At 42.8% G+C, this 23,740-nt stretch overlaps 1 protein-coding gene across 1 annotated transcript in view; it reads left to right on the forward strand.

The window, feature by feature from the left end:
- Positions 1–23,740, forward strand: part of LOC137430925 (disco-interacting protein 2 homolog C) — a gene marked incomplete in the record, with an annotated part of 587,612 nt that overhangs the window by 241,827 nt on the left and 322,045 nt on the right. Inside the window, 4 exon segments of the mRNA XM_078782629.1 lie at positions 10,038–10,147; positions 10,848–10,950; positions 19,896–19,960; positions 22,399–22,492. Coding sequence (XP_078638755.1) covers positions 10,038–10,147; positions 10,848–10,950; positions 19,896–19,960; positions 22,399–22,492 — 372 coding nt within the window.

Below are 23,740 nucleotides of genomic sequence, written 5' to 3' on the forward strand. Positions count from 1 at the left end.
CCCGCAGCCCGTTCCTTGCTCACACATCCAGCCGTGCCCATGCTCCTCGTACCTTTCCTTACACACCCAGGTACACTCATTCCACTCACAGCCTTGGTCACACACCTGACCACCGAACACTTTGGCACACATTCGTCGCTCGCACACCTCACCAATACACCTCTTCGCGCCCCCTCCTCGGTCACCTCCTCTGTGACAATCACAGGTGTGCTCTCATTCGCACACCCAACCACGTGCCTCACCACCAACTCCAGCGTGCATTCCCACTCACGCTCTACCATTCCAGGTGTGCATCCTTCCATCCCAGGTGTACATCCTCGCTCACCTGTCACAACTAACTCACGCTCCATGTCACTCTCACTACTTTCACCTCCATTCCTGACAGCGCACTCACCCTTACTCTTGACAGCGCACTCTTTCCTCATGCACCTGTCCGTCACACACCTTTCTCGCGCACACTCTCCCGTTACACCCTCTGTAACACTCACCACAGGTGGACACTCTTCCTTACTTCTGACAGCGCACTCTTTCCTCATGCACCTGTCGGTCACACCCCTTTCTCGCGCACACTCTCCCGTTACACCCTCTGTAACACTCACCACAGGTGGACACTCTTCCTTACTTCTGACAGCGCACTCTTTCCTCATGCACCTGTCGGTCACACCCCTTTCTCGCGCACACTCCTGCGCACACTCTCCCGTCACACCCTCTGTAACACTCACCACACCGCGCTCCCATGTGCTCCCTCGCACACACGCTACGACCGACTCACTCTCGCCTGCACACTCACTCCTTGGTACACACTTTTTCCTCACACACCCCAGAGTCGGACTTTCTTGCACACCTCCTCTTTCGCACACCAGACCTGTCGCACACTTCACCCACGGCCTCTCACGAACACCCGGGTCCATCTCGACCCCCAAGCTTCTTAAATCCCCTGGCGCATCATACGCACGACCATATTGGTCACCACTTACACCGGGTCCTCTTCCTCTTCGCTTCTCCTCCATCACCTGCGAATCCCTCATCCGGTTAATGAGCACATCACGATCCAAACACAGACTTTGGACCAATTCTTTCATCTCCTCTTTTATCTCTTTGTTATCCCCTCTCCGTCGCTTCTTAATTTCGCTCACCCCTTCTTCCACTTCTTCTAATTTGTGCCTCACCTCTTTTATTCCCCGGTATGTCTCCTCAAGCTCGTCCTCCAAGGCTACCTTGACCATTTCCATGTGCGTCCTCACCTGCCGGTCCTTCGTCTCCATTACCTCTATCACCTCGTCCAACCTCGTTGTCAGTCCCTCACGTACCATCTGACATTCCCTCTTCGTCGCTACCAAGTCATCTTTGAGTTCTTTCTGTGTCGCCTTTAAACCTCCTAATACCGCAGTGTTCCTTTGAACCTGCTCCACTAACTCCGTCTGTCCCACCGTCAGCTGCTCCACCTCTTGCGTCAGGTCCTCTATGCCCCCTTGTAACTTTACAGTCGCCTTTCTCACCTCCTTTTCCATGTGCTCCTCACAGTGCCTCACCTCCTCGCGCACTCCTCCGACCTCCTCACTCACTCCTCTTCTGATCTCCTCTCCCATCACTTGCATCTCCTGCCCAGATGCCACCCTCATCTGCTCCATTTCCTCCCTGTGAGCATCCAGTTTGGCTTCTACCCCCATTCTGACCCCCTCTATCTGCTGCCCCATTTGGTTAACTTCCCTTTCCGCTTGGTCCCTCATGTCCCTCAATTTGCCTTCCATACTGTTTTCTAACCCCTCTAACCCTTTTTGCATCCCTTCCATTTGATTCTCTTGAGCGGCCATTCTATTTTCTACCCCCATTAACCCATTTTTCACTTCTTTTATCCCGTTGTCTAACCCCTCAAAATTATTGTCTAACTTCTCAATTTTCTTGTCTAACTCCTCAAAATTATTGTCTAACTTCTCACCGGTACCCCTCGCTTCGTCCCTCATTACCCCCATTTGGTTTCCCATTACCCCCATTTGGTTTTCCAATCGCTCACTATTCTTTTCCATGAGGGCCGTCATTTGTATAAAAAAAAGTTCCAATCTTCCCAGCGGCGCTACTTCGGTCGCGGGCACGGTGACCAGCGAGGCGCCTTTTTGCGCGCCTGAAGCATCGTGCGCGAGAGCGCCATTTTGTGCACCTGCTACCCCAGCTGTTTCGCTCTCCTCATGTCCCTCATGTCCCTCAATTTGGTCCTGGACCGACCCTGCCTCACTCTCCCCTACCGGACCCCAGCCGTCTTGACCCGCCATAGCGCGACTTTCAAAATTCGGTTTTTTATTTTATTTTCGTAAAACAAATTCAAATTTCGCCGTTATAATTTCGCGCGGGAAACGCGCTCCGAATCGATTCTACTTGTTACCAATTTGGGCCTAATAAATTTGGTCCCGGGTTCGAATTCCACTCCTCGACACCAATTGTTACAGACGTGGCTTGGATGTTATTTACCGAGCGGTTTTATGGTATGACCACGTCTGCACAAGTTACCCGATTGTGCCCGAACGTTGACTAGTCGCGCGATGCTGCCTCAATAAGAAAAAGAAGACACCCGGCTGGATTACAATAACACAATACGACACCAATGTTTCAATTCTCAAGACCTCCGGAGGAGATTATATTCGTACGGAAAGGTCAGATTACAGGGGCTAGAGGTATAATCACAGAAAGACAGGCACTTAGACACACTCTTATATTAACCCCGGACAGACGACAGACAAACGGGACAACGGCTGACTCACACGGGGGTTGATGACAGGAAAGCGGGTATCGATGGCTCCAGGTCCTCCTGGGCTCGGGGCAGGGTACAGTACGGTCCGGTCCGGTCCAAAGATGCGGGGAGGTATCGTCGCGCTGGGGGTGGCGGTGGCTTCTCTCTCCAAGCTGAGGCGCATCTGACGTCACGTCCGGCGCGGGGCCGCGTATATCCGGCGGGGAGTGACACGCCCTCGGCTCGTTAGCTCCGCCCCAGATGGAATCGGCACGTTGCTTCTCATTGGGTGCGTGGGGGGGTTACTGGCTCCGCCCCTGACGAGGAGCTGACAGCCAGCCCCTTCGGGGTAACGCCGTGGAGCGCATGGTCATGGCGGGTAACCGAGCCGGTGTGAGGACGCACACTCCCCGCCCCTCTGTTGTTGTAGTCGTAGTTGTAGTTGTAATTGTTGTTGTAGTTGTTGTTATTGTTGTGCTTTGGGGAAGAAGATGGGAGGAGGTATGGGAAAGGTCCTAAACTCACTACTGATGCCATATAATCACATTCTGGTGCAACGAAGAGTCATAATTAATGGAGACGAGGCCTTAACTGACATAGAATAAGAATAGCTAGGAAGATGTCCGAAAGTTGTCTACGTGTGGTGCGGTGGACCTGGGCACGACATTTAATGGGGGAATAAGGGGAAGGTCGGCTCTACTGATTGTTATTTATATGCAATGGGACTAGGGAATGGGGGATTGGGGAAAGTTGGGGAGTATTGGAGAAAATAGGGGAATATTTACAAGCGGATATGGAGGCCAAATTCCATATTCGCAACAATATATATATATATATATATATATACATACATACATACATACATACATACATACATACATACATACATACATACATACATACATATATATATATATATATATATATATATATATGTATGTATGTATGTATATGAAAAAAGATGTATTGTAAAATCCTATCTGCTATATATATATTTATATATTTTGTATACAGAATCGAGGCTCGTGTAAGAGCAATAACATTAAACATGAAAACATGCACTGACACATGAAACATACAATGCAGGGAGTGGGAGACGAGAGGGGGAGAGAGAGGGAGAAGCACACAAGCACAACAACAGTAGAGCAGGGACGTCGGTAGATCTGTGGAAGGGGGGGGGGGGCTGAGGGAGGAGGGAGGGGTACACGGTATAAAGCAATGAACACTACTAGGAATTTCAGGAAAGAAGTTGGGGATTGAAAGGTGGATTTGAGGTGAATTAACGGGGGTAGAAAAGATCAAGGTTTTGGATGGGGGAAGATAAGAGATGGTGGTGAACAGCTGTTTTAAAGACCTTGAGGGAGGAGTGGGATTGAAGAGAGTGAGGGAGTTTGTTCCAGAGGCGGGAGAAAAGAGGATTGAAAGAGTGAAGGTGAGCAGAGGGTCTTGATTTTGGCAATTTTCAGCAAATGCCTTGCCCTGTTAGGTTTAACCCACCAAAACCGTTTTAGCCCACCAAAATCTGGTCTGAAGCCCAGAAACCTCAGCGTATAGTTTTGAGTATTGTATAGTTTCAGATTATTGTTCCAGACAGAGAGATTCTGCAACAAGGTGAAGATTTTTTCCGAAAGTCATCTTCATTAATTCAGGAGTGCTCATCCTAAAAGGGGTGGATTGGAAGGCTCCGAAGATGACTTCGCTGCTATTTCACCAATGAATTACCCCTCGTAAGACTTAAAACTAAACAAAAGGTATGTAATTAAATAATCACTTGAGGTTCCTGATCAAACGTAATTTTTTCCCCCGTGAAAAACCACGAATACACAGAGCACAGGGCCATGAATGTAGAAGCGGGTCACAATGTATGAACCGCGAATACGCAGAGCACAGGGCCACGAATGTAGAAGCGGGTCACAATGTATGAACCACGAATGTAGAAGTGGGTCACAATGTATGAACCGTGTATACACAGAGCACAGGGCCGTGATTGTAGAAGCGGGTCACAATGTATGAACCGCGAATACACGGGGTCTGCGAATATAGAAGTTGCTCACAATGTATGAACCGCCAATACGCGGGGTCTGCGAATGTAGAAGCGGGTCACAATGTATGAACCGCGAATACGCAGAGCACAGGGACACAAATGTAGAAGCGGGTCACAATGTATGAACCACAAATGTAGAAGCGGGTCACAATGTATGCACCGCGAATACACAGAGCACAGGGCCGCGAATGTAGAAACCGGTCACAATGTATGAACAACGAATACGCGGGGTCTGCGAATGTAGAAGCGGGTCACAATGTATGAACCGCGAATACGCGGGGTCTGCAAATGTAGAAGCGGGTCACAATGTATGAACCGCGAATACACAGAGCACAGGGCCGCGATTGTAGAAGCGGGTCACAATGTATGAAGCACGAATACACGGGGTCTGCGAATGTAGAAGTGGGTCACAATGTATGAACCGCGAATACGTGGGGTCTGCAAATGTAGAAGCGGGTCACAATGTATGAACCGCGAATACACAGAGCATAGGGCCGCGAATGTAGAAGTGGGTCACAATGTATGAACCGCGAATATGCGAGGTCTGCAAATGTACAAGTGCGTCACAATGTATGAACCACAAATACGCGGGGTCTGCGAATGTAGAAGCGGGTCACAATGTATGAACCACGAATACGCGGGGTCTGCGAATGTAGAAGTGGGTCACAATGTATGAACCGCAAATACGCGTGGTCTGCGAATGTAGAAGCGGGTCACAATGTATGAACCGCGAATACACAGAACACAGGGCCGCGAATGTAGAAGCGGGTCACAATGTATGAACCGTGAATACACAGAGCACAGGGCCGCGAATGTAGAAGCGGGTCACAATGTATGGACCGTGAATACGCGGGGTCTGCGAATGTCGTGATTCGAGCTGTTGGTATTATTAGTATGTATGTATATATATACAGTGGGGAGAACAAGTATTTGATACACTGCCGATTTTGCAGGTTTTCCCACTTACAAAGCACGACAAGGTCTGTAATTTTTATCATAGGTACACTTCAACTGTGGAAGACGGAATCTAAAACAAAAATCCTGAAAATCACATTGTATGATTTTTAAGTAATTAATTTGCATTTTATTGCATGAAATAAGTATTTGATACATCAGAAAAACAGAACTTAATATTTGGTACAGAAACCTTTGTTTGCAATTACAGAGATCAGACGTTTCCTGTAGTTCTTAACCAGGTTTGCACACACTGCAGCAGGGATTTTGGCCCACTCCTCCATACAGATCTTCACCAGATCCTTCAGGTTTCGGGGCTGTCGCTGCGCAACACAGACTTTCAGCTCCCTCCAAAGATTTTCTATTGGGTTCAGGTCTGGAGACTGGCTAGGCCACTCCAGGACCTTGAGATGCTTCGTACGGAGCCACTCCTTAGTTGCCCTGGCTGTGTGTTTCGGGTCGTTGTCATGCTGGAAGACCCAGCCACGCCCCATCTTCAATGCTCTTATTGAGGGAAGGAGATTGTTGGCCAAGATCTCGCGATACATGGCCCCATCCATCCTCCCCTCAATACGGTGCAGTCGTCCTGTCCCCTTTGCAGAAAAGCATCCCCAAAGAATGATGTTTCCACCTCCATGCTTCACGGTTGGGATGGTGTTCTTGGGGTTGTACTCATCCTTCTTCTTCCTCCAAACACGGCGAGTGGAGTTTAAACCAAAAAGCTCTATTTTGGTCTCATCAGACCACATGACCTTCTCCCATTCCTCCTCTGGATCATCCAGATGGTCATTGGCAAACTTCAGACGGGCCTGGACATGCGCTGGCTTGAGCAGAGGGACCTTGCGTGCGCTGCAGGATTTTAATCCATGACGGCGTAGTGTGTTACTTATGGTTTTCTTTGATACTGTGGTCCCAGCTCTCTTCAGGTCATTGACCAAGTCCTGCCGTGTAGTTCTGGGCTGATCCCTCACCTTTCTCATGATCATTGAGGCTCCACGAGGTGAGATCTTGCATGGAGCCCCAGACCGAGGGAGATTGACTGTCATCTTGAACTTCTTCCATTTTCTAATAATTGCGCCAACAGTTGTTGCCTTCTCACCAAGCTGCTTGCCTATTGTCCTGTAGCCCATCCCAGCCTTGTGCAAGTCTACAAATTTGTCCCTGATGTCCTTAGACAGCTCTCTGGTCTTGCCCATTGTGGAGAGGTTGGAGTCTGATTGAGTGTGGACAGGTCTGGAGACGGCTTTGCGGTCGGTCTTTGCGGTCTTTGTGGTCGGAGACGGTCTGGAGACGTCTTTTATGCAGATAACGAGTTCAAACAGGTGCAGTTAATACAGGTAATGAGTGGAGAATGGGAGGGCTTCTTAAAGAAAAAACTAACAGGTCTGTGAGAGCCGGAATTCTTACTGGTTGGTAGGTGATCAAATACTTATTTCATGCAATAAAATGCAAATTAATTACTTAAAAATCATACAATGTGATTTTCAGGATTTTTGTTTTAGATTCCGTCTTCCACAGTTGAAGTGTACCTATGATAAAAATTACAGACCTTTACGTGCTTTGTAAGTGGGAAAACCTGCAAAATCGGCAGTGTATCAAATACTTGTTCTCCCCACTGTATATATAAATATATATATTTCAAAGAAATGTTTGAAAGAAGTTGAAATTATTGTTCTTTTCATGTTGTGATATGAAATGTGCAGGGAGATGGGTGGAGAATTAATGGGAAACGTATGTGCACTTTGAGGATTGTTCATTTTTTATTGAATTAATTGATGAATTGATTCATGACATACTGTGTGCTCTGCTGTAATGTACGTTTTATTTTTATTGTTCCATTGACGAACTTGGTACAGGTATGTATTGTTACGGTTCTCCGCCGCCCTTCTTCCCCTTACCAGGGGGGGATTAATCCCCTTGTTCTTTCTGGGCTTGACGGAACCGAGACTTGAAACGCCCCTTCCGGGCAAATGCAAAGTAGGGTTCCAGGACCAAGTCTCGCTCGTACCTAATTCCCTGCGCCGCCACGGAAGCGAGAAGCAAGCCTCGCACAAGCCACGTGTGGTTTGGGTGCGCCGAGCGGATTGAGTACGACGTGGTCCGTGCAGTTTAGGTAGTGGAACCCGATTCGAGCGGTTCTATTCGTACCACGCTTAGCCAATGAGGAAACCACAGGAACGATCAAATGGAAAAAGGAAGAACACAGGTTTAATTATTCCCACACGTATGTACAATGATCGGGGACGCAGAGACACAGAGCAGCACTTAGACAGTCTTATCTTATCTCCCCGGACTCGGGCCCGTCACACTCACACAGGGAATTGCAGATGGGTTAATGTTCAGCCAAACGCGTCGACGTGGTCGTCCAGGAACGGCCCCGTCCGGCTCAACGGTCCCAGCACGTCCTGCGAAGATGGCAGCAGGCGGTGGAAGGAACCTCGTCGCGTGTCTCCCGAACAAAGGCAGCCGATGAGGTGGAACGGCAAATGCGGGACTCTCAGAGCGGCTGGCGATTACACAGCCGTTATCACTCGCATGGCTTGATGCGCTGTATATGGATCGGCCTCCAGCTCAACCGAGCGTCACTTATAATAGCGCGTATTCCGGTTCATGCGCGTCTTTCTTCACCCGCGTATCTCTCACAGTTCTTTGGCGCTCTCAACTCCTGCTCGTCAACGATTCCTCCTGGTGGGTCAGTGCGCGCTGGTCCTCCCTGGGCAGCAGTTCTCTCGGGGGCTTTGTGCAACGCTTATATAGATACGCCCCCGAACCTGCTCGAACCCTCTCGAACCTTCTTACCATGCCCTGTGACGCAGTGCTGCCGCCACCACCTCTGAGCCCTGATTGGCGGCTCGTGCTTACCGTCAGCGCCTCTGCCGCCCCTCATTCGGCTCCGCCCCGACCCTCCTAGGCCTGCCTCGTCTTAATTCGCCCAAAATGAACCAAAGTCAGCGCAAAGGGGCATGAGGCTCGGGAGGCTGGAAAGTCGGTAGAAGTAGGACTTATTCTCCTGACTCTACTCAACGCAGAACTAACATAGGAAAAGGACTAAGCTCACAAATACAAAGAAATAACTACACTATCGCGATGCTACATGTTGTTTGTGTGACAAACTATGAGGGGGGAATTTTAACCTTTATTATACTCACTGTACAAACTCAAAACTGCAACAGTATAATGAGGTAAAGATCAACTGATTCGATTTTGGGGTCACGAGGTCAAAGGCCAAAGGTGAGAGGTCATGTTAGGTAAAAATCCTTTTACCGCGATAACTTGTGAACCAGTGATGGGATTCCGACCAAATTAGGTACAGTTATGCATAATGAGGTAAACATGAACTGATTAGATTTTGGGGTCAATAGTTCAAAGGTCAAAGTCTGTAATATGTCTATTACTTGAGAATGGCTGAAGTGATCTAGTTGAAACCTGATACAGGGATGTAAAATTATGTAAAGATTAACTGATTAGATTTTGGGGCAAAGTCAAAGGTCAAAGTCCTAATAGGTCTATAACTTGATAACGGGTGAAGTGATCTAATTCAAACTTGGTACAGGTATGTATAATGATGTAAAGGTTAACTGGATATAATTTGGACTCGAGGTCAAAGGTCAAAGTCTGTAATAGGTCTATAACTTGAGAATGGCTGAAATGATCTAATTCAAACTTGGTACAGGTATGTATAATGATGTAAAGGTTAACTGATTAGAATTTGGACTCAAGAGGTCAAAGGTCAAAGTCTGTAATATGTCTATAACTTAAGAACGGCGAAAGTGATCTCATTCAAACTTGGTACAGCTATGTATAATGATGTAAAGATTAACAGATTAAATTTTGGGGTCAAAAGGTCAAATTCTGTAATAGGTCGAGAACTTGAGAACAACTGAAGTGATCTCATTCAAACTTGGTGCGCATATGCATAATGATGTAAATATTAACAGATTAAATTTTGGGGTCAAGAGGTCAAAGGTCAAATTCTGTGATAGGTCTATAACTTCAGAACGGCTAAAGGAATTTAATTCAAACTTGGTACAGGTATGTAGAATGATGTATAGATTAACTGATTAGTCTTTGGGGTCCCGAGGTCAAAGGTCAGAGGTCATGTCAGGTAAAAATGTGATAACTTGAGAACAACTGTATGGATTTAAAGCAAACTTAGTACAAGTATTATAATGATGTAATAATGTGGGCGGAGGCATATCGGTTGACGTCATGACGTCGAAGAGTATCATTCTCGTTTTATTTTGAATTGAACCAGTTTGTTATGATTTTCAACAGTGACAAATGCAATGTTCATACTGCTGTCCCATGCTGCAGGCTGGCCACCCATGACCTGGTTTGTCACCAACTCCAAGCACCTCTCTAAGCCACCCAAAGATTGGATGGTCTTTCCTCGTGAGAGTAATGGAGAACCCGCATACATTGAGGTTTGCAAAGGGACAAGGGGGAACACAAAGGAAATCAAACACTGAATGTTTCTCAAGAAGCGAGTACATCACGACTAAGGTTAATTTCGTCTATGTTTCCGGTGTGTTATAAATGTTGTACAAACTCCCAAAAATTCAACATATGTCAAAATAACGAACAAGACATGTGTGTCTCGTAAATGCAAATTGTTTTACTGATTGAATTCACTTCAATGTTGAGAATAAATCAATATGTTGGTGTGACTTGAACACTGTCGTATCTCGTTATCACACTTTGAAATGTGCGTGTGTTTGTTTGTGTTTGTGTGCGCACGTGCATGCGTACACAGATAATATATATATATATATATATATATATATATATATATATATATATATATATATATATAAAATAATATATATATATATTTATTTATTTATTTATTTATTTATTTATATATATATATATATATATATATATATATATATATATATTATCTGTGTACGCATGCACTCGTGTATATAGATACTCGTGTATATAGATATCCCACACGTGTATATAGATATATGAGATTTGTGCACTCGTGTATTTAGATAATATACATGTGATCAAATGTTTTTGCATGACAGAAAATGCACCTTTTTATTCTCTGGTTGGCTGACTTCCGGGCCTAATGATCCACCTGCAATTTCTAAACGTTATGTTTTTCTTTTTATTCAGTACAAATCAAGTAAAGAAGGTTGCATGATGGGGGTGGCAGTACCCCGTGCCGCCATGCTCACACACTGCCAAGCACTTATCCAGGCCTGCCAATACACCCAAGGTAAACTGTTTATCATTGCTTACACACACACACACACACACACACACACACACACACACACACACACACACACACACACACACACACACACACACACGAATGTGTTGCTCCCTGGCGGAAGTAATAATTAGCACTGTGTAAGCAACTGCAATATAGCACTGAACTTATCATAAGATTACAACAGGTAGTCAGATGTATGTTAACACAGGGAGTTGCATTTAGCAGATGAAAACAACTAGTCAGACGTATGTTAACACATGGAGCTGCAGTTAGCAGATTAAAACAACTAGTCAGATGTATGTTAACACATGGTGATGTTGGCAGATTTCCAAGCAGATGGCAGATGACCTTGAGCAAAAGAGAGGGTGAAGAGAACAGAGAGAGGGAGTGAAAGAGCGGAAGAACAGGATTTTAGGACCCGTGGGCTGATGCCGTCAGGTCCAGTTGCAGAATCAGAGTCGAGGGTTGACAGAAACTTTTCAACCTTGTAAGGAGGAAAGGACACAGAGTCCAGGAGCAGCTGTGTACGACTGGATACGGTGGGTACAGAGAGGGATGGGTTTGGGACACAAGATTTAGAGGCAAACACAGAGTTGAGGCATTCAGCTTTTAAAGGTGCGGAATCAGCCGTGTGGCCGTTTGAGGTGAGGGAGGGGATGGAGGGGGAACAAACACCAGAAACAGATTTGACCAGACGCCACCAGGATTTGGAAGAGGGAGACAGATAAGAGAGTTCTGTCCTGAGAACGGAGAGATATTGTTTCCTGGCTCTCCTGAGGGTGGACACACACTTGTTTCGGCTTTGTGAAAGGAAATGAGATTTCCTTCCGTTGGATTTGCTTTCCACGAGACGAAAGCAAGTTGTTTCTGGGCAATAGCCTCACCACAAGATGCCGTGTACCATGGACGGGAGGAAGGGTATGACAACTGAAGACGAGATGGGATAAATCTGTGCATGAGAGAGAGCGATTTACTTTTGAAGAATTCCCAGGATGAGTTGATGTCAGAGGCGGTCGAGATGGGAGACCAGTCCAGATGATTGATGGCTGCTTGAAGACCGTGCCAGTTGGCCTGAGTGAAATGCCAGACTCGTCGACGCTGAGGAGGCTCACTGAGAATGGTCAGAGAGATGTCCACTTTAACAAGCACATGATCAGATGAGCCGATTGGAGCAGAAGAAGAGCAGCAGACATTTTCAGGGAAGTTTGTCATAACCAAGTCCAGAAGAGAAGATGCTCCATTGACTGAGATCCAGGTCGGGAAATTGACAGATTGTGTCAGTCCCAGTGAGTCACAGAAATCCTTTGCTGAAGAGCCATGGCTGGTGAGAGAGGAACCCACACCCAGCCAACTGGCATGGTGACAATTGAAATCACCACATATGAGGAAGAGAGAGTTGGGATGGGTAGATCGAAGTTGGTCCATATTATCAGACAGCGAGATGTAGATGGAGTCATCACTGTTTGGTGGACGGTACAACACACACATGAACAAAAGGTGGGAGCGAAGGGGAAGCCGTAGCCAAAGGTATTCCTGGGGGTGAGGTGGAGAGAGGGCAGTGCAGGGCGAGTGAGGAAGAGAGTTTTTTTTATAAAGATAGCAACTCCCCCTCCAGGACGAGGCTTAGGTCTATCATAACGGAGGAGGGAGTAACCTGGGAGAGATACCAAGGAATCAGAGACATCATGAAGGAGGAAAGTTTCTGTTAAGCAGATCACGTCTGGTTTATCAGAAGCAACCTGTATGGAGAGATCAGTCAAGTTTGAGCGAAGGCCCCGGATGTTTGAGGTCCATACTGTTAAAGAAGAGGAAGGGGGGGCATCGGATACAGAACGGGGGGGGGGGGGGGGCAGGATGTGGAAGAGGAGGAAGAGGTTGGGAGAGCTGTTGAAGGTGTGTCAGAGATTTCAGAATAGCTTGGAGAAAGGGAAGAATGGGGAGGACAAAAGGTTTTATGGTGATTGGGTGAGGTGCAGTGAGGTGTTATTTGAGGAGGGGTAAGAGTGAGGCGGAAGGTTGAGGGAGATGAAGGTGAAAGTTGGAAGGGGGAAAAAGCGGGGAGGATGCTTTGAGGAGGAGGGGTGAGAGGGGAGTCTAGGAGGGGAGGAGTGAGGGAGGGTCTCGGAGGGGAGGGGTGTGGGGGGAGTTTAGGAGGGAAGGGGCAAGGGGGGAGATCTGAAAGGGATGGGTGATGGGGAAGATTTGGAGGGGAGGGGCAAGGGGGAAGATTTGAAAGGGTTGGGTGATGGGGAAGATTTGGAGTGTAGGAGCAAGGGGGAATATTTGAAAGAGATGGGTGATGGGGAAGATTTGGAGGGGAGAGGCAAGGGGGGTGGATTTGGAGGGGAGGGGTGATGGGCAAGTTTTGAAGGGGAGGGGTGATGGGGAAGTTTTTGAGGGAAGGGGTGATGGGGAAGATTTGGAGGGGAGGGGTGAGATTGGATTTTAGAAAGTGTACGATTAATGGGAAACGAACATTTATTGCAAAATGAGTTTCTTGAGACCTTCGAATCAAAAATACGTTTGAGGACGCTGAATGATGGGTGGAGTTCTGGAGAGTTTAGGGAATGGATGAAAGAGGCACTGTAACTGTAAGAGATGGAATTTTTTTTTGGAATGAATAGATTTGGTGAGCAAGTCGAAAGCATCCTTTTATAGAAGAAGAAGAAAAAGGTGTTACAGTATATGACAGAATACAGTTCTTCAGGGGACAGTTGAAACATTTTTTAACGACGTGAACACGTGATCACGAACAACGTGGTCGAAGAACCAACGAACAAATAAGAACGAACAACGGATAAGAACAGAGAAGGGATTTTTATTTTTATTTTTTATTTTTAAATAGTTAAGATTAAAACAGAGACAGAGACCGAACGTGAAACGTGAAAAATAGAGACCGAAAGTAATTGCGAGCGCAATCGAAGAACTGCTGAGACAGAAACAAAGCCTCAAGCCAAGGTCAGACACGGTAGCCTACTAGTAGTACTACACTAGGCGTCAGTACTACGATAGCGTCAGTACAACACTGACACACTGTACTTCACGTCAGTACTACACTGACACACTGTACTAGTACTACAGACACGGTAGCCTACTAGTACTACACTAGGCGTCAGAATATGCGACACGAACTAACCGACGATTCTGTACACAGGTATGAAAAACCAACACCAAGAATACTATTAAAGACACACCAATAGTTACGCACACCGAAAGAAAGATAGTTTCGACAAAAACACAATTGTAAAGTTACTTAACTTCGAAAGCGTGCGCGCATGGACAGCTTTGAAGAGACGTGACGTGACGTGACGAGAAGAGACGAGAAGAGACGTGAAGAGACTTTGAAGAGATTTAAAACGTTAGACAAGTGGTCGATGTTCGGGGAAGTTAGGGGGAGAAGAGAAAATCTAAGAAATAAGCAATACAGCGAAGGAAAGAACTTAAATTCACAGAACACCTATGGGGGTAGGGAAGCCGAGATAAACTAGGCCGCGCACGCGGTGGGACAGAAAACGATTAAATTATACAAAAGTTTGCAAGAATTGCAAATCAACACCAACTGGAAAACGCCCTGCAACACATGCACAATAATATGTTATATGTTTTATGTTAACATGTGATATATGTTAACAAAGGGAGTTACAGTTAGCAGATTAAAACAGGCAGTCAGATGTATGTTAACACAGGGAGCTGCAGTTAGCAGATTAAAACAGGTAGTCAGATGTATGTTAACACAGGGAGCTGCAGTTAGCAGATTAAAACAGGTAGTCAGATGTATGTTAACACAGGGAGCTGCAGTTAGCAGATTAAAACAGGTAGTTAGATATATGTTAACACAGGGAGCTGCAGTTAGCAGATTAAAACAACTAGTCAGACGTATGTTAACACAGGGAGCTGCAGTTAGCAGATTAAAACAGGCAGTCAGATGTATGTTAACAAAGGGAGCTGCAGTTAGCAGATTAAAACAACTAGTCAGACGTATGTTAACACAGGGAGCTGCAGTTAGCAGATTAAAACAGGTAGTCAGATGTATGTTAACACAGGGAGCTGCAGTTAGCAGATTAAAACAACTAGTCAGATGTATGTTAACAAAGGGAGCTGCAGTTAGCAGATTAAAACAACTAGTCAGACGTATGTTAACACAGGGAGCTGCAGTTAGCAGATTAAAACAACTAGTCAGATATATGTTAACACAGGGAGCTGCAGTTAGCAGATTAAAACAACTAGTCAGACGTATGTTAACACAGGGAGCTGCAGTTAGCAGATTAAAACAACTAGTCAGACGTATGTTAACACAGGGAGCTGCAGTTAGCAGATTAAAACAACTAGTCAGATGTATGTTAACACAGGGAGCTGCATTTAGCAGATTAAAACAACAAGTCAGATGTATGTTAACAAAGGGAGCTGCAGTTAGCAGATTAAAACAGGTAGTCAGATATATGTTAACACAGGGAGCTGCAGTTAGCAGATTAAAACAGGTAGTCAGATGTATGTTAACACAGGGAGCTGCAGTTAGCAGATTAAAACAACTAGTCAGATGTATGTTAACACAGGGAGCTGCAGTTAGCAGATTAAAACAACTAGTCAGATGTATGTTAACACAGGGAGCTGCAGTTAGCAGATTAAAACAGGTAGTTAGATATATGTTAACACAGGGAGCTGCAGTTAGCAGATTAAAACAACTAGTCAGACATATGTTAACACAGGGAGCTGCAGTTAGCAGATTAAAACAGGCAGTCAGATGTATGTTAACAAAGAGAGCTGCAGTTAGCAGATTAAAACAGGCAGTCAGATGTATGTTAACAAAGGGAGCTGCAGTTAGCAGATTAAAACAACTAGTCAGACGTATGTTAACACAGGGAGCTGCAGTTAGCAGATTAAAACAGGCAGTCAGACGTATGTTAACACAGGGAGCTGCAGTTAGCAGATTAAAACAGGCAGTCAGATGTATGTTAACACAGGGAGCTGCAGTTAGCAGATTAAAACAACTAGTCAGACATATGTTAACACAGGGAGCTGCAGTTAGCAGATTAAAACAGGCAGTCAGATGTATGTTAACACAGGGAGCTGCAGTTAGCAGATTAAAACAACTAGTCAGATGTATGTTAACACAGGGAGCTGCAGTTAGCAGATTAAAACAGGTAGTTAGATGTATGTTAACACAGGGAGCTGCAGTTAGCAGATTAAAACAGGGAGTTAGATATATGTTAACAAAGGGAGCTGCAGTTAGCAGATTAAAACAGGGAGTTAGATATATGTTAACACAGGGAGCTGCAGTTAGCAGATTAAAACAGGGAGTTAGATATATGTTAACACAGGGAGCTGCAGTTAGCAGATTAAAACAACTAGTCAGACGTATGTTAACACAGGGAGCTGCAGTTAGCAGATTAAAACAACTAGTCAGATGTATGTTAACAAAGGGAGCTGCAGTTAGCAGATTAAAACAGGGAGTTAGATATATGTTAACACAGGGAGCTGCATTTAGCGGATTAAAACAACTAGTCAGACGTATGTTAACACAGGGAGCTGCAATTAGCAGATTAAAACAGGTAGTTAGATGTATGTTAACACAGGGAGCTGCAGTTAGCAGATTAAAACAGGGAGTTAGATATATGTTAACAAAGGGAGCTGCAGTTAGCAGATTAAAACAGGGAGTTAGATATATGTTAACACAGGGAGCTGCAGTTAGCAGATTAAAACAGGTAGTTAGATATATGTTAACACAGGGAGCTGCAGTTAGCAGATTAAAACAGGCAGTCAGATGTATGTTAACAAAGGGAGCTGCAGTTAGCAGATTAAAACAGGTAGTTAGATATATGTTAACAAAGGGAGCTGCAGTTAGCAGATTAAAACAACTAGTCAGACGTATGTTAACACAGGGAGCTGCAGTTAGCAGATTAAAACAACTAGTCAGACGTATGTTTACACAGGGAGCTGCAGTTAGCAGATTAAAACAGGTAGTTAGATATATGTTAACAAAGGGAGCTGCAGTTAGCAGATTAAAACAACTAGTCAGACGTATGTTTACACAGGGAGCTGCAGTTAGCAGATTAAAACAGGTAGTTAGATATATGTTAACACAGGGAGCTGCAGTTAGCAGATTAAAACAACTAGTCAGACGTATGTTAACACAGGGAGCTGCAGTTAGCAGATTAAAACAGGTAGTTAGATATATGTTAACACAGGGAGCTGCAGTTAGCAGATTAAAACAACTAGTCAGATGTATGTTAACACAGGGAGCTGCAGTTAGCAGATTAAAACAACTAGTCAGATGTATGTTAACACAGGGAGCTGCAATTAGCAGATTAAAACAGGTAGTTAGATGTATGTTAACACAGGGAGCTGCAGTTAGCAGATTATAACAGGGAGTTAGATATATGTTAACAAAGGGAGCTGCAGTTAGCAGATTAAAACAGGGAGTTAGATATATGTTAACACAGGGAGCTGCAGTTAGCAGATTAAAACAGGTAGTTAGATATATGTTAACACAGGGAGCTGCAGTTAGCAGATTAAAACAACTAGTCAGATGTATGTTAACACAGGGAGCTGCAGTTAGCAGATTAAAACAGGTAGTTAGATATATGTTAACAAAGGGAGCTGCAGTTAGCAGATTAAAACAACTAGTCAGACGTATGTTAACACAGGGAGCTGCAGTTAGCAGATTAAAACAACTAGTCAGACGTATGTTTACACAGGGAGCTGCAGTTAGCAGATTAAAACAGGTAGTTAGATATATGTTAACACAGGGAGCTGCAGTTAGCAGATTAAAACAGGTAGTTAGATGTATGTTAACAAAGGGAGCTGCAGTTAGCAGATTAAAACAGGTAGTTAGATATATGTTAACACAGGGAGCTGCAGTTAGCAGATTAAAACAACTAGTCAGACGTATGTTAACACAGGGAGCTGCAGTTAGCAGATTAAAACAGGTAGTTAGATATATGTTAACAAAGGGAGCTGCAGTTAGCAGATTAAAACAGGCAGTCAGACGTATGTTAACACAGGGAGCTGCAGTTAGCAGATTAAAACAACTAGTCAGATGTATGTTAACACAGGGAGCTGCAGTTAGCAGATTAAAACAACTAGTCAGATGTATGTTAACACAGGGAGCTGCAGTTAGCAGATTAAAACAACTAGTCAGATGTATGTTAACACAGGGAGCTGCAATTAGCAGATTAAAACAGGTAGTTAGATGTATGTTAACACAGGGAGCTGCAGTTAGCAGATTAAAACAGGGAGTTAGATATATGTTAACAAAGGGAGCTGCAGTTAGCAGATTAAAACAGGGAGTTAGATATATGTTAACACAGGGAGCTGCAGTTAGCAGATTAAAACAGGTAGTTAGATATATGTTAACACAGGGAGCTGCAGTTAGCAGATTAAAACAACTAGTCAGATGTATGTTAACACAGGGAGCTGCAGTTAGCAGATTAAAACAACTAGTCAGATGTATGTTAACACAGGGAGCTGCAGTTAGCAGATTAAAACAGGTAGTTAGATATATGTTAACAAAGGGAGCTGCAGTTAGCAGATTAAAACAACTAGTCAGACGTATGTTTACACAGGGAGCTGCAGTTAGCAGATTAAAACAGGTAGTTAGATGTATGTTAACAAAGGGAGCTGCAGTTAGCAGATTAAAACAGGTAGTTAGATATATGTTAACACAGGGAGCTGCAGTTAGCAGATTAAAACAGGTAGTCAGATGTATGTTAACACAGGGAGCTGCAGTTAGCAGATTAAAACAGGTAGTTAGATATATGTTAACAAAGGGAGCTGCAGTTAGCAGATTAAAACAACTAGTCAGACGTATGTTTACACAGGGAGCTGCAGTTAGCAGATTAAAACAGGTAGTTAGATGTATGTTAACAAAGGGAGCTGCAGTTAGCAGATTAAAACAGGTAGTTAGATATATGTTAACACAGGGAGCTGCAGTTAGCAGATTAAAACAGGTAGTTAGATATATGTTAACACAGGGAGCTGCAGTTAGCAGATTAAAACAACTAGTCAGACGTATGTTAACACAGGGAGCTGCAGTTAGCAGATTAAAACAGGCAGTCAGATGTATGTTAACAAAGGGAGCTGCAGTTAGCAGATTAAAACAGGTAGTTAGATATATGTTAACACAGGGAGCTGCAGTTAGCAGATTAAAACAACTAGTCAGATGTATGTTAACACAGGGAGCTGCAGTTAGCAGATTAAAACAACTAGTCAGATGTATGTTAACACAGGGAGCTGCAGTTAGCAGATTAAAACAACTAGTCAGATGTATGTTAACACAGGGAGCTGCAATTAGCAGATTAAAACAGGTAGTTAGATGTATGTTAACACAGGGAGCTGCAGTTAGCAGATTAAAACAGGGAGTTAGATATATGTTAACAAAGGGAGCTGCAGTTAGCAGATTAAAACAGGGAGTTAGATATATGTTAACACAGGGAGCTGCAGTTAGCAGATTAAAACAGGTAGTTAGATATATGTTAACACAGGGAGCTGCAGTTAGCAGATTAAAACAGGTAGTTAGATATATGTTAACAAAGGGAGCTGCAGTTAGCAGATTAAAACAGGTAGTTAGATATATGTTAACACAGGGAGCTGCAGTTAGCAGATTAAAACAAGTTTTCTTTAAGATCACAAAACGACACCAAATATAAATGTTGAAATTCAATATGAATAGAACCAGGCAGGTGATACCAGGCAGGTGATACCAAGCAGGTGATACCAGGCAGGTGATACCAAGCATGACTGTGGCCTAAAAACAATATCATTATACAACGGGGCATGAAAAATGATGGTGTTTCCTCGATTTTCTGCATTTTCTGAATGGCTAAGTCACTTTCTATATTTACTTCATTTTGGTGTTATATGTTTGTGAGGTGTCATCATTTATCAAGGAATTTGTTTATTGATTTATCAAATACCTTTATAATTGATGTGTGACAATTTCTGTGCAGGAGACATTCTTATTAATGTTCTGGACTTCAAGAGAGATGTTGGACTGTGGCATGCAATCCTCACGGTATTGTCATAACATCTTCAGATTGAATGTTCTATTTCAATGCATGTTCCAATTCGACGTGTTTTGTTTCAATTGTTATAACATCTTCAGATTGAATGTTCTATTTAAATGCATGTTCCAATTTGACGTGTTTTGTTTCAATTGTTATAACATCTTCAGATTGAATGTTCTATTTAAATGCATGTTCCAATTTGACGTGTTTTGTTTCAATTGTTATAACATCTTCAGATTGAATGTTCTATTTAAATGCATGTTCCAATTTGACTTGTTTTGTTTCAATTGTTATAACATCTTCAGATTGAATGTTCTATTTAAATGCATGTTCCAATTTGACGTGTTTTGTTTCAATTGTTATAACATCTTCAGATTGAATGTTATATTTAAATGCATGTTCCCATTTGATGTGTTTTGTTTCAATTGTTATAACATCTTCAGATTGAATGTTCTATTTAAATGCATGTTCCAATTTGACGTGTTTTGTTTCAATTGTTATAACATCTTCAGATTGAATGTTCTATTTAAATGCATGTTCCAATTTGACTTGTTTTGTTTCAATTGTTATAACATCTTCAGATTGAATGTTCTATTTAAATGCATGTTCCAATTTGACGTGTTTTGTTTCAATTGTTATAACATCTTCAGATTGAATGTTCTATTTAAATGCATGTTCCAATTTGACTTGTTTTGTTTCAAATTGTTATAACATCATCAGATTGAATGTTATATTCAAATGCATGTTCCAATTTGACGTGTTTTGTTTCAATTGTTATAACATCTTCAGATTGAATGTTCTATTTAAATGCATGTTCCAATTTGACTTGTTTTGTTTCAATTGTTATAACATCTTCAGATTGAATGTTATATTTAAATGCATGTTCCAATTTGACGTGTTTTGTTTCAATTGTTATAACATCTTCAGATTGAATGTTCTATTTAAATGCATGTTCCAATTTGACTTGTTTGTTTCAATTGTTATAACATCAGATTGAATGTTATATTTAAATGCATGTTCCAATTTGACTTGCTTGTTTCAATTGTTATAACATCATATTGAATGTTATATTTAAATGCATGTTCCAATTTGACTTGTTTGTTTCAATTGTTATAACATCAGATTGAATGTTATATTTAAATGCATGTTCCAATTTGACTTGTTTGTTTCAATTGTTATAACATCAGACTGAATGTTCTATTTAAATGCATGTTCCAATTTGACTTGTTTGTTTCAATTGTTATAACATCAGATTGAATGTTATATTTAAATGCATGTTCCAATTTGACTTGTTTGTTTCAATTGTTATAACATCAGATTGAATGTTATATTTAAATGCATGTTCCAATTTGACGTTTGTTTCAATTGTTATAACATCAGATTGAATGTTATATTTAAATGCATGTTCCAATTTGACTTGCTTGTTTCAATTGTTATAACATCAGATTGAATGTTATATTTAAATGCATGTTCCAATTTGACTTGTTTGTTTCAATTGTTATAACATCAGATTGAATGTTATATTTAAATGCATGTTCCAATTTGACTTGTTTGTTTCAATTGTTATAACATCAGATTGAATGTTATATTTAAATGCATGTTCCAATTTGACTCGCTTGTTTCAATTGTTATAACATCAGATTGAATGTTATATTTAAATGCATGTTCCAATTTGACTTGTTTGTTTCAATTGTTATAACATCAGATTGAATGTTATATTTAAATGCATGTTCCAATTTGACTTGTTTGTTTCAATTGTTATAACATCAGATTGAATGTTCTATTTAAATGCATGTTCCAATTTGACTTGTTTGTTTCAATTGTTATAACATCAGATTGAATGTTATATTTAAATGCATGTTCCAATTTGACTTGTTTGTTTCAATTGTTATAACATCAGATTGAATGTTCTATTTAAATGCATGTTCCAATTTGACTTGTTTGTTTCAATTGTTATAACATCAGATTGAATGTTATATTTAAATGCATGTTCCAATTTGACTTGTTTGTTTCAATTGTTATAACATCAGATTGAATGTTATATTTAAATGCATGTTCCAATTTGACTTGTTTGTTTCAATTGTTATAACATCAGATTGTATGTTGTATTTAAATGCATGTTCCAATTTGACTTGTTTGTTTCAATTGTTATAACATCAGATTGAATGTTATATTTAAATGCATGTTCCAATTTGACTTGTTTGTTTCAATTGTTATAACATCAGATTGAATGTTCTATTTAAATGCATGTTCCAATTTGACTTGTTTGTTTCATGTATCCTTTCAATCAGGGAGGGGTGAATATTTATTGGTTTGTTTGTTTGTTTTGTATTTATTATTTTATTTTATACTGTGACGTTTTTTGTCCTGTTCTATGTTGCAAAACTTTGCTAAACACTCATGTTGCCCACATGAACTTGCTATTGTGACGTCTTTCCCAACACAGAGCGTAATGAACCTGTTGCACGTGATCTGCGTGCCATATGCGCTCATGAAGACCAACCCATTGTCGTGGGTTCAGAAGGTGTCTCTGCATAAAGGTGTGTTTGGTGTGAGGGTTCTGACTGCATCACCTGGTCATTCACCTCCAATTAAACAAGTCGTTACAAAACCATGTCTCACATGTATTGAGCCATTCGCTCATAATGTCCATATAAAATAGCGGGTTCCACATCATATTGAACAACAATTAATGAGATAACGGGTAACACTGTGGGCTGGCAGCTAGCAGAGATATGCATGTTCGCCTTTGAGCTAACTAGCCTGGGTTTGAATCCCGACCCAGCAAAAAACTATCATCCTTGTGTTTTGCAGGCAAGTCGAGACATAAATGTCTGTGCTGTCCCTCGGTGGATGTTAAACTGTGTCTCATCTGCCAGCATGACTTGGTGCTGTCCCTCGGTGGATGTTAAACTGTGTCTCATCTGCCACAATTACTTGGTACTGTGCCTCGGTGGATGTTAAACTGTGTCTCATCTGCCAGCATCACTTGGTGCTGTCCCTTGGTGGATGTTAAACTGTCTCATCTGCCAGCATCACTTGGTGCTGTCCCTTGGTGGATGTTAAACTGTGTCTCATCTGCCAGCATTACTTGGTGCTGTCCCTCGGTGGATGTTAAACTGTCTCATCTGCCAGCATTACTTGGTACTGTTCCTCGGTGGATGTTAAACTGTGTCTCATCTGCCAGCATTACTTGGTGCTGTCCCTCGGTGGATGTTAAACTGTGTCTCATCTGCCAGCATTACTTGGTGCTGTCCCTCGGTGGATGTTGAACTGTGTCTCATCTGCCAGCATTACTTGGTGCTTTCCCTCGGTGGATGTTAAACTGTGTCTCATCTGCCAGCATTACTTGGTGCTGTCCCTCGGTGGATGTTAAACTGTGTCTCATCTGCCAGCATTACTTGGTGCTTTCCCTCGGTGGATGTTAAACTGTGTCTCATCTGCCAGCATCACTTGGTGCTGTCCCTTGGTGGATGTTAAACTGTGTCTCATCTGCCAGCATTACTTGGTGCTGTCCCTCGGTGGATGTTAAACTGTCTCATCTGCCACAATTACTTGGTACTGTTCCTCGGTGGATGTTAAACTGTGTCTCATCTGCCAGAATTACTTGGTGCTGTCCCTCGGTGGATGTTAAACTGTCTCATCTGCCAGCATTACTTGGTGCTGTCCCTCGGTGGATGTTAAACTGTGTCTCATCTGCCAGCATGACTTGGTGCTGTCCCTCGGTGGATGTTAAACTGTGTCTCATCTGCCAGAATTACTTGGTGCTGTCCCTCGGTGGATGTTAA

This window comes from Myxine glutinosa, chromosome 7 (genome assembly GCF_964187855.1).
Source record: "Myxine glutinosa chromosome 7, kmMyxGlut1.1, whole genome shotgun sequence".
Lineage (NCBI taxonomy): Eukaryota > Metazoa > Chordata > Myxini > Myxiniformes > Myxinidae > Myxine > Myxine glutinosa.